The sequence below is a fragment of the Tachysurus vachellii genome, chromosome 8, assembly GCF_030014155.1.
Source record: "Tachysurus vachellii isolate PV-2020 chromosome 8, HZAU_Pvac_v1, whole genome shotgun sequence".
In the NCBI taxonomy this organism is placed as follows: domain Eukaryota; kingdom Metazoa; phylum Chordata; class Actinopteri; order Siluriformes; family Bagridae; genus Tachysurus; species Tachysurus vachellii.
The window spans coordinates 25,334,311-25,346,745 of record NC_083467.1 but is presented as its reverse complement, the minus strand read 5'-3'; the positions used below and the strand labels follow the sequence as shown (position 1 = coordinate 25,346,745).

General features: G+C 37.0%; 1 protein-coding gene across 1 annotated transcript in view; it reads right to left on the bottom strand.

Annotated features, from left to right (window-relative positions):
- The window catches only part of ttn.1 (titin, tandem duplicate 1), a 136,312-nt gene that overhangs the window by 102,323 nt on the left and 21,554 nt on the right, over positions 1 to 12,435 (bottom strand). Inside the window, exons 38-42 of the mRNA XM_060877288.1 lie at positions 8,635 to 12,342; positions 7,619 to 7,897; positions 5,088 to 5,345; positions 2,641 to 2,934; positions 145 to 435 (exon numbers count right to left, since the gene is read on the bottom strand). Of these exons, the coding sequence (XP_060733271.1) occupies positions 145 to 435; positions 2,641 to 2,934; positions 5,088 to 5,345; positions 7,619 to 7,897; positions 8,635 to 12,342 (4,830 nt within the window). The remainder of the gene's footprint in view (positions 1 to 144; positions 436 to 2,640; positions 2,935 to 5,087; positions 5,346 to 7,618; positions 7,898 to 8,634; positions 12,343 to 12,435) is intronic.

Here is a 12,435-nt window from a genome sequence, read left to right as displayed (position 1 = left end):
TTAGCATTTTTGAAGAGACATAATCAGACCAAACATTTTACAGAGTAAAGTTAAATGTTCTCACTACAGCAAACCATGCAAAGAGGCCAAAATGCTAATAAGATCTAGAGGATCAATACAATGAATAAACTAAATTTTCTGTACCTGTAATGCTCATCTGCACATTAAAGGATGCAGTACCAGCTTCATTAGAGGCACTGCAAGTATATGTGCCACTATCTGATGTCTGGGGATTCTTAATGCATAACACAGCCACATTGCCAATGAAGGACATTTCACAGTTGTCAGAACTGAAAATTTGATTGTTATCTTTGTACCAGCTAATAGACAGGGGCTGTGTCCCAGATACACGGCCCTCGAGTTTCACCAATGTGCCCTCAGTCTCCTCAAAATGCTCTGAGGGCTTTTTAGTGAAGGTTGGTGGAATTTTCAATTCTGAAATCAAAACAGTACACTTTATTAAACAATCAGGATACACAGAAGTCCATGCCTTTCACAGATATTTGGGTGGCACATGAGTATTTTCATATCTCATTACAAGCCTGGCAAATATACAGAGCAGAGTAACCGTATGCAACAAACACAATTTTCCCTCCTGAAGATATATGGATGTGAATTTTATTGATAACATTTCCAACTATATTCCACTAGATCTTAATGTAATATTCGTCAATGCACATCCTCTTCACAAATATTAACCATCATATATGGCATGAAAAAATCCAGGAAAAACATTAGAAATGTGATGCAGTCCAAGGCAAAGTGGAGTTACTGTTACTACCCCAAAATTTATTATTTCCTATAACTGTCCATCAAGAAGCATTCTATTCCTCTTATACTATATTGATTTCCTAGCATTTGTTTAGTTATCAAAGAACATATCGTCGATGTCGGGCGGAAACCTCGTATGTCCAAATTTGGTCAATTTCATATTTTTTCACATATCGATGATATTGGTCAGTCCCCACGTGGGTCTGTTATTTTTACAAGTTATTAACCAATCTAAAGTCTTAAAAATAGCTTGAGCGCAAATCTCATAACTCCATTGGACACTTCAACTGTCCACCTCTTCCTCAACTGTCCACCTCTTCTCCTCAAGAAGAGTCGCAATGAATCAACACGTCTTCTGAGGTAAATGTCTTCAAAACACTGGGCTCAAAGAAAAAAAAATCTTGACCCCCGCTAGTTCTGGTGCTCGTCTGAGGACAGCAGACGCGGACTAAACTCTGTGCACTGCAGATAAGGTACGGCGTTTTTTTCATTTCCTGAAAAGTAATGGTTTTCGAGATACGAGGATTCCGCCCGACAGTGACGATATATAAATAAAAATATTTAAATAAAATATAAATATGAATTTATAAATATATCAAAAATAAATGTAAAGAATATCACTTGATATTTGCTACAGTTGCAATTAATGTTTAGTCCGTTAAACAAGTTCCTTTTATGACTTACAGCACTTAAAGCAGTAATAGTCATTTGCTCACATTTTCATTAAGACAAAAAATAAAAACTCAATCAAAAGAGTACAAACTCCTATAAAAATGACAGGATTTTGTGATGCAAATTTTATTACACCACTTAGTCTTTTTGATCAGCATGGCACAGACACTAAGTCTGCACTAAAATCAGCTGGTATTCATGCTTTCCTCCACTTTGATAAAAACCCCAGTCCTGGCTTTAGGAAAAGCAGACCTAAAGCATACTGCTGTCACAACCATGCTGCACCATGGATACGTTATTCTTTGGTGATGTGCTTTTTTTTGTACCTAACATGCCTTTTGGATTTGGTCTCATCAGACCATAACACGAATAGTTTGCAGGTATATAGTTGAGATTGTATGTTTTTTTTTTTTCTTGTGAGAAAGGGCATCCGTCTAGCCACCCTATCCCATAGCTCAGACGTGAAGAAAGGCGAGATTGTTGTCATGTGCGGAGGGCAATCAAGACTTGTCATGCAGCCCCTTTAGTGTTGCTGTAGGTGTCTTGACAGCTCCCCAGGTAATTTTTTTCAACATTTTCACGACTCATAATGACAGATAAATTGTCTTCTTGGGTAGAATTCCCAGTTTTACATTAGCACAATGAACTTTACATTAGCAAACGTACAAATCATCATAAACTAAAGCATACAGAATATTATACTACCAAGAAATCACAAGCATAAGCATTGCAGATGTCAGCTCCATAGAAAAGAGTATTTTCCTAGGATATCTTTAGTGCACTTCTGTAGACTTTCCATTGTGTAGGAATTTCCAACCATTTGTACCACATATCACATATTTTTTCAGTACCAGTGAATTTTAACTCAAGCTTCTGTTTCTTGCTCATGGTGATGTTCATATCCTTAAGCTTCCGCTCAAAACAGGCAGGCTGTGAAAGCCACACTGTAAGGTGCAGACTATTCTTATTATTCTCAATAAATATGAAGAACTGGCATCCATAATATTCTGAACAAGGTATATATATATTGAATCTTGACCATATTATCCAACCAAGTCCTTATTAGCCAAATGTTTACAGGCCAGAAACCTTATCCAAATTATGCTTATCCAAGGTAGATGACTAAGCATGATGGTAGTGTCAACTGGTTGATAAAATATGATGTAGAATATAGAAGGAATCCAAAGTTATACAAACCTGTCTCTGTTGTCACATTTGCATGACAGATGTCAGTTCCAAAAGAATTTGAGACTTCACAAGAGTATTTTCCAGGAGTTTCTTCGTTACACTCGTGCAGGCACTCCAGCATACATGAATTTTCTGTCACTCTTGTGTTATATCTGTATGAAGCATACAGCTGCTTTCCATCCTTGTACCATGTTACAAACAACTTTGGAGCTCCAGTGAAAGTGCACTCAAGCCTCAGTTTACTTGTAATTGGGAAGACTGTGTCAGTCAACCCCTTCAGGAAGCATGGAGGTTCTAAGAGGGGTGGCAGAATCAATATTTTTGTCAAAACAGCAAGCACCAGATGTAAAGGTTTCATACCATCCTCTGCAACATGCCAGTAACTAAAGATCAAAACATTCCTCATTGCGTTCCATGTGAAAAAAAAAATCCAGGTGGAAGAGATTCTTCCACAACTTTCAAGCTTTTCAAAAAGCGTGCAGACCAAAAGACAAATTGAAAGAGGTTGATCCAAGCAGCCCCACAAAAACAAGCACTAATAAACCTGATACTAATACACATGCTCCCTGTCGAGGTAAAAAAAAACAAAGACCTTTCATCAAACCATAACACAACATGTTGTACAGCAGCACAGACATTCCAGGCACCATGCTGTCCTACATTGCAATATTAACCTGCTCTCTCTGTAAGTTACATTGTGATCATTTTTTATGAGGCAAGCATCTTTTAGAGTCATGTATGATTTACAAACCTGCAACTGTTTATACTTGAGCATGGCAGATATCAGTTCCATATGCTTTTGAAACTTCACAAGAGAATATTCCAGAGGTTTCCTTGTTGGAACTATGCAGGCACACCATGATGCTTGAGTTTGGTGTGACTTTGGCATTATAGCTGTAAAAGGCAAGAGCTGCTTGCCATCCTTTTACAAAGTCACAAAAAATCTTGGAACATTCAAGTATTAATAACTAGTCCATTGGTATATTAAGATGGACTGTCAACTTCTGGTTGGTTCTGAGGGAGAAAGGATTGGATTTCCCTGATTGTTAGAAAGAAATTGATCCAGGATCATAATCCATAAGATGGGTTAAATTTTTCTTCTTATCCCAAAAACGAATAATTCAAATTGTGTGCAAAGGTTACACTATATAACAATCTGTGATTAAAGCTGCTTGTGCATGATAAATGTGATGTTTCCAAAGGTTCAGAGGTTTCAGAGGTTTTCTTGGTCCATTCATGATGATATTACTAAATATAGTTATTTTGGTTTTTAATTCACTTCACTGGCCTATGCATTAAAGATGCATCAGAATTGTCCATCAAGGTGGGAAACATTTCTTTCATCCAAAATGTATCATAAACATATTTGCATCCTTTCAGATGTGTTACAAGTTCTTCTTTGTCATTTTTGTCTCTTCTATATTCTTCAAATGTACTCAAGTACATGTTTTGGCAGTTGTCTTTGAATAGGCAAACCAAGAAAGAAAAAAATCTTAATTTAAGGGAAATAAATAATGCTCAGACAATGAGCATATGTATGTTTTATTGTTCTTTTCCGATTACAGATTGCAATCCTTTCAAGGCTGAGGACCAATGTCCAAAGATTTTGGGTTAACCACTAGCAAGAACTCTACTTCAGCAGTAACTTAAACAACACAGAACAAGTAGGCACTCAATTTATCTACATTTTAAGGTGACACACTGACAGACAACTGAAATAGAGCTTCACACCCAAATTCACATAGTCTGCAAATACTCTAGGCAGAATCCATGTAGGATCCTTGTATGACCAAATAAATACTTCCAAGACAGAGCTTTCAAGCTGAATTTATCAAGTGTTGATTGCCTGAGATTTGTCTGTAATAGTCCTTAGGCAATTGGCTGTTCCGGTAACTCCAGTAGTGTTCTTTGATGCCAAATGTAAACCATCTTCATAGCTTCATGGTGTACATCTTATAGCAAGAATAGGAGACGTCACTGAGCATCAAACACTGATTTTGTTTCTTTTGGTCATTCCATTATATATTTTGCATGACTATTTATCAGTCCGTTTATAAGATTAGTGGTTTCCACTGTGTTATGCGTGAGTCATGTCACAAGAATTTTATCTATGATAAAATAACTGGTATTAGTTTCCTCCTTATTTCCAACATTTCTGGAGAGCTCCATCAAGCATGAGACTTTCAATTGCCTGAAAACTCCTTCCTGGTGCTTCAGTCGATTGGTGCTAATCAGCACTCAAAAACATTTTGACATTTTGCAGGATCATCACACCATTAATGCTGAGTTGCTCATGCCAACATCCCAAATTCTTAAATTGCCAGATGCTTGTTAGTAGATTATGGGTTGAAATTATGCCCTGCACTGCAAGTTAGTTACAAGACACTGGTTAGTATAAAGAAATCCAGCATAGGCCGCTCTTCTTCTGACATACTAACCTCTATCAGCAACTCTATCAGCAACTGATTGTGAAGACATCTTTCCGACTGTATTTAATAAGCAATACTGGTATTCCTCAACATCTGATCTTTCCATAGAATGTAACTTCAAACGTGTAACTGAATCTTGAAAAACAAGCTCATGTTTTTTGTCCAAAGGAAGTGGTTTTATGTTATTAAACCAGTTAACTCCAAATGGGGTAGTACCAATAACCTCACAATGAAACACAGCAGTTGGCCCCTTTTCTACATCCAGCATTTGTAGGGAAGGAGGTTCTGAGGATCAAAATAAAAAGTATCTCATCATGATAATTGTAAATGTTAAAGGTCTTCGAGGCATTGTATTAATCTTATGTGAATCAAATTCTGCAGCTGCTTCAAACACTTTTCTGCAAGTCTGATTCAGATGCTATTGACAGCTCAGATGCATGACATTTTCTGACAATGAACTGTCAGACAATGAGGCTGATCATCAATCAAGCTAATATCACAGAAGGGCAACTGAATCTTATATATACAGTATATAGACAATTTTGGTATTAAATCATTCTGAGCACATTACTCAACTCTAAATATGGTCAATATTTGCAATAATTATTTAGGCCATCCTTAAAAATATTTTGGTTTGCAGTAACAGTAAAAAAAAAAGGACGGTAGGTAGATATATATTTTTTTTTCAAGTTTCAATGTAAAAAAAAAGTACAATTTTGGTGATGGTGATTACATAGGTATGACTTAGGTATGAACAAATTAGCATATCGTGACGTCACTGACGGAGTCTTCAACCCGTGCCTTCGGGCGCATCATTGCAAACCAATAGTGTAACCAATAGTGTAACACTATTAACACTATTAACCAATAGTGTAAACATAGATGACATCACGGGTTTTTATTTAAAAGAAAGAACGTAGCCTTTGTTTGTATGTAGGCCTAGGCAATTTATATATTTACAATACTTACTAAAATATAATTAATATTATTTTATTGCTTTTGTATTAGTTGTTTGAAGAGCAAAAAAAAAAAATTGGTCGGTCTTAACGCAAATTTACAATCGGCAAGTCGGTTGGACTTAAAGCAAAAAAATAAAAAATAAAATAATTGAGTCGGTCCTAAATTGTCAGGGTCAGTCGTGTTACGGCAAACAAGAATATTTTTAAGGATGGCCTTAATAACCAGCATAGTCTTTCTGTAGCCTCAGTACAGCAACTCACAATAATACTGCTTTTTGCTTATCCACTGGCTGAACAAAGAATACTGTATAACATTCAAGACAACAAACAGACATTTTTTAATGTATTTTCCTTTATGCTGGCCCATATGTGTCAGCTATATATGGTTGGAATGACAATAAAATCTTCTTGACTTGGCTTGACTCGTTTTGCATAAGAGCTTTGAAGTTGCTGCTTTTTTGTCAAGAATGTTGGCATCTATGCTCAACAGCTATAAAAAAGGGATGACAAGTATTTACCTTGTCACATATGTGTATTTAGATTGTGAGGCTTAATGGAGACATATGCCGAGACATACTTGCTGTCTACACTATATACTTTTCTAAGTTTATAATCCACAAGTACGTATATACCACAAGAATATTTTCTTACCATCTCTTGGCCAAATGATATTAATGTTAATTGTGTTATACACTACACATTGTGGGATATTCCAGTTTAACAAAATACACAAGCTACTAATGTAGCTTTATCTACAAGAGTATTATCTTTATTAATACAAGAGGTACCAAGAGTATTTAATTTTAGTACTGGTAATTCAAGAAATCCCCAAAAGACACTTATTACTTGTCCTGAACACAAAGACAGATTGCCATAGAAAGTACTTGTGCAAAAAGGTAAGCGGAAAGAGTGTTATATAATTATTCATTCATTCATTTTCTACCGCTTATCCGAACTACCTCGGGTCACGGGGAGCCTGTGCCTATCTCAGGCGTGATACACCCTGGACGGAGTGCCAACCCATCGCAGGGCACACACACACTCTCATTCACTCACACAATCACACACTAGGGACAATTTTCCAGAGATGCCAATCAACCTACCATGCATGTCTTTGGACCGGGGGAGGAAACCGGAGTACCCGGAGGAAACCCCCGAGGCACGGGGAGAACATGCAAACTCCACACACACAAGGTGGAGGCAGGAATCGAACCCCCAACCCTGGAGGTGTGAGGCGAACGTGCTAACCACTAAGCCACCGTGCCCCGTTATATAATTATAAGATAATATAAAACAAGATATTGTCCTTTCAAGATTATAAACAACACATACCAGATATTATATTCATAGACAAGATAAATCTGGAATCATCTGAAAAGTTATTATTTATGTTGTTCATAAAGTCTATCATCTAGGCCACCATTAGAAGATAAATGTATTATTACGAACAACCGAACAGCCAGCTTGCTGCTGAAAAATATGTAGTATAACCTCTACTGCACCTACACAATTAAGTATAATTACCATTAACAATCCATTGAGCCATTGAGTACCAATTATCATCAATCATTCCACAGGGCAAGCAAAAAATTAACTTACCAGCGATGTTCAGCTTAGCAGAGCAGCTATCTGTGCCATGGTTGTTGGAAGCATGGCAGGTATACTCCCCACTGTCTGCCTTGGTTGAGTTCAGGAGCTCCAGACATGATGTCATATGGTGGTTGATGATCCTGTACTTCTCACTTTGTCTGAGTTCAGAATTAGACTTAAACCATTTGAAGGTCACATTTGGAGCATCTTCTATTTCGCATTCAAAACTTGCAGCACTGCCAACTTTGATTTCAAGGTCATGGATTTTTTTCTTGAAAACTGGTGGCACTGAATTTTGTGAAATAAAGAAAAGGAAAAAAAATCAGTTAATTGTCTGACAAATGTTATATAGAGATTGTATTCAGCTGGGTCAAGCATGGATAGGAATGTAAGAGAAGTCCTCAAGTGACTGTGAAAAAGAGATGCCATGAATATTAAGGAAGTGAAATGAAACGAAATATTGTGATGAAGCCATTTTTCATGGCTAGTGAATGAAGTCATTAGTTAAAGATGCATGAATGATATGGCAATAATATAATTATAATTCAAGCATTTAAAATACTTTATGTTGCATAATGCAAATAGATAGATAGATAGATAGATAGATAGATAGATAGATAGATAGATAGATAGATAGATAGATAGATAGATAGATAGATAGACTGGTTGTCAAAAGGCTTTCTTCTATATCAATCAGTGGTCAATATTCAGGAAGTATGCATTGCACTGAACTGATGCATTGCCATATCCTTCACTGGTATGAACACAGGATCCATGACAATCCATGTGAAAGTTAATTTCATAAATTAAAAGAGTGAAATGATGACAGTATTCACACATCATGAAAATCCCCAAGGAAACAAATATAAATAAAATGTGGTGGAAGGTTGATGGTGGAAGGTGAAACAAATTAAATGAGAATATGTGGGTGACGTTGATGCCTAGCGTTTTAGTTTCTACACCAAAAATTAAGACTGTTAAGGATTAGATGACTCATTGTGACAAATACAACTCTATAATCAAACCTCTTGAAAGAATCGTGAGTCTTGATGATGTTGAGGCCTTGCCACCTTCACTCACTGCCTCACAAGTGTATTCGCCTTCATGTTTTTCCTTTTTAGCTTTGTTGATTACTAAAGTATATGCATCATTGTGTTTAGAGCATTTGAACTCTTTGCCAAATTTGATCAGTTTACCATTGAAAAACCAGCTAACTTGGTTCACATTTTTGATACGGACAGTAAATGTAACCACAGAATTCTCCAAAATAGCAATGTCTTTTAATGACAATTCAAAAGCAGTTGTCTTGGCCAAACCCTGTTTTGATGTTGTTTTCAGTGGTATGTCCTCTTTCATAAATTCTACCCTTTTCTGTTCCTCTATAAGAACATCAGAAGACTTTTCCTCTTGAAATGCTTCCACTGGTATGTTAGTAGTAAGTCCTTCAAAACCTACATCTCCCTCTTTGTGAAATGCCACAGATTTAATTTCTTGTGGTCTAGACTGAATTGATTCTAGGATATCAGATTTTGCTTCAATGGCTATCTGAATCACCCGATGTTTGGATTCTTGTACAATTATTTGTTCTTGGTCAGTTATATGATGGAAAGATTCTTTGGCTTCAGTCTTCAAAGCAGCAGACTGACCCTTTGTTGGTGCAAAACTTTCCACATTTTCAGTTAACTGTACAGACTCAACCACTGGCGAGAGCATCTCTTTTGAGGAAGCTGTTCTAAGCTGAACCTGCTGAGGTTTAAGGACTGGCATCATCTCAGGCTGTTCATAAGTGAAGACCTGATGTTCCTGATAAATTATAGAGTTTAAGGCAGATTGAAGTTCACTCCTAAGATTAGCTATTTGAGTATATTCACCCTCAAAGGCAAATGATATTTCCACTGGGGTAGATGTAGTTGTAATAAGATATGAGAACATTGCATACGTTGGTTCTTTATGCACATTAACCTCCTTGACTTCTACAACTTGTAAACTACCTACAACATCTGCCAGGATTAATGGCTGATCACAGGCCACAGCACACTCTAATGCATTTTTTAATTGATATTTGATGTCCAAACTGTGTGGTTTTGGTGCAGGAATCACAAATGTGAGTTCCTTGGGAAGTGCTTTGCTTTCCTGAGACTTTGTCAATAGAAGAGGTTCTGAAGGCTCAGTGAGAATATCTGTTGTAATTGCCTCTGACTTGTTAATATCCTTAGATATTTCCCCTGTCAGAGTTTTCTTCTCTTCAATTAATATTGGCCGGTTCACAGATTGTCCTTCTTGAATATGAACAGCATAATCCTGCTCAGCAGCCTTAAGAGTGGCACAATTTTCAGTGGATATGGCCTGTTCTTCAATATGCACAGACTGTATGGTTAGTTTTGGTTCTAAATCTACCTTGCAACTAAACTTCTCCATTGGATTTACACTATCTGTGTGACCTTCCTCTATTGCATATTTGTCTAACACTGACATTGCATGCCTAATATTCCAGCAATCCTCCTTTTGTACAAGTGCATGATACTCTTTATCACAACTAGCCAAAGGACTTTCCTTTGAGAGCTGCCTAGGTTCTGAGACCACATGAAGAACATTTAAAGGTTTGGGTTCATTTCTTTGTTTAGGTTTCACCCCTTTTACAGAAACATCAAGATCTGTGGTGGAATCTGCTGTCAGCTTTAACTTCTCCTCAATATTAACTGCATATTTTTGTTTTTTTTCTTGTCTCGGCAATGCTTTCTGCTGATCAGTTTTTTCTAGTGAAATTAATCCTTCTTTGCATAAAGTAACCTCTGTCTGCGTGGATGGAAGATATATCTTGGATGGAGTCTCTGTCCTTGGTTTTATACAATCTGCTGCACTTTTGGAAGTAAAGTCTGATAAATTCTCACAATGAACTGCTGTCTGTTCATTCACAGACATTGTTTGTAAAAGAGTTGAGCTTTTCCTGGCATCGGCTTGCTCTGTTCTTGGTTTCTCACTAGTAAATCTACCTTGAGATGGAAGAGTATCTTGATCACAGAATACCTGTAAATAAAGCACCTGGCCCTCTTCTTTTTGGGACTGTACTGAAACAGCACTATCTAGATTTGGTGGAATTGCTACTGTTTTGTCAGCATGAAGTTTATGCTTTTCCTCAGCAATAAAAGCTGATTTCAATATTTGGTCTTTGGTTAACTGTGCAACTTCCTCAACAGGATTGTCCATTTCTAAATTACTTTCTTTTGAAAGAGTGTGCGTTACTTCACTTACAGATGTCAGTATCGGTTCAGGTTTTTCCTTCGCAATTAAAGATTCAGTGGTTTCCATGGATGGTAACATAGAAGAAAAGGCCTCTGTAACTTGCAGATTCACTGAAGATGTTGCGGAATACAATAACCTATCCCCTTCTGTAACTCTAAAAGTTTTCTCCTCTTTAGGGAAAGGAATATTTTTGTATTCCTCATTTAAGATGGAGAGTTTCGTCTCAACTTGATGGCTACTGATGCCATTCTTTGGTTCTATAATAGCATGTGTGCTTTCTCCTTCTAAGCAAGTTATAGGGTCAGCCTTCACAATTGTAAGAGGGGTTACACTCTGAGAAACGGCAGACATCACACGTGAAGGCTGTTCCTCAGTGAGCTTAAGCTCTATAACCTCAGGACTTTTGATACGATCAGAATGCTGTTCTGTGAAGCCTTGTCTTTCTTGAACAGCAGAGGCCATTGCAGCCATATGGAGCTGTTTCTGAGGTGCCACAGCTATTCTCTCTTGCATTTCAAGAGACTGGAGAACTGGAGCTTGGTGAGTTGTCTGCTCTGAAATATTTAACTTACAAAAAGTATCTACTTGTTCACTTGATACTGCCTGTCTACCTTCAGTGCAAATCACCTGGTGTCCTTCCAGCAGACTAGCTCTGGTATGTCCAGAAAGACTAACACTGTACAAATGAGACTCAGTGGCATGTTCATATGTGGACATGTTGTAGGTATTTTGCTTCATTGAAGTAACCTCTTCTTGAGGTTGGGATATTGAAATAGTATCAAGGAAGACAATTAGTTCTGCATTGCAAAACGCTTCTCCCAGTGGGTTGGATGCCCTACATGAGTAGAGACCACCATCACTTTGCTGAATTTCCATTATTTTCATACAGCCAGATCCATCTACATTGCTGAATATAATGCAATAATTACTAGGTTGAATACGATGGGGGCCTCTGAACCACTGAATTTCAGGTAATGGAGAACCTGTAACTTTATATTCAAAAATAGCCTGGCCTCCAACTGTGCACTGCACAGACTCAATTTCTTTTGTAAAATATGGAGGTTGACAGATGGTCTGCTCTACTTTTTTTCCATCTTTTACTTTAACATGAAGATAAGATGCACATGTTGATTTGCCAAATTTGTTGCTTGCAGTACAAGTATACTTTCCTTCTAATTCCTTTTTAACATTGCTTATGACTAAAGTGTATTCTTCGTTCTCTTGCACAAACGTATATATAGAGGAAGTGGTTATTACTTGGCCATTGTGGTGCCACTGAATAACAGGTTTTGGAAATCCAGCTACAACTGCAGTAAATTTAGCTGTGTTTCCTTCAGTTACAATTGCTGGAGAGACTTTGGTTACAAAAACTGGCTTTTCTATTTTTTTCTCCAATGTTTCTGAATATAATTTAGATTCTGGTGCAAGTTGAAATGTTTTGATTGTGGTATAAAAGTCCTCTTCTTTATACACAGCCATGCTAGAAAGATCTGTGCAAAAAAGGTAAATTATATATATAAAAATATTTTACAGAAAAAACAAAATTAAGTTATAGGCAATTGTTAGTCATTTGCAAACCGAAT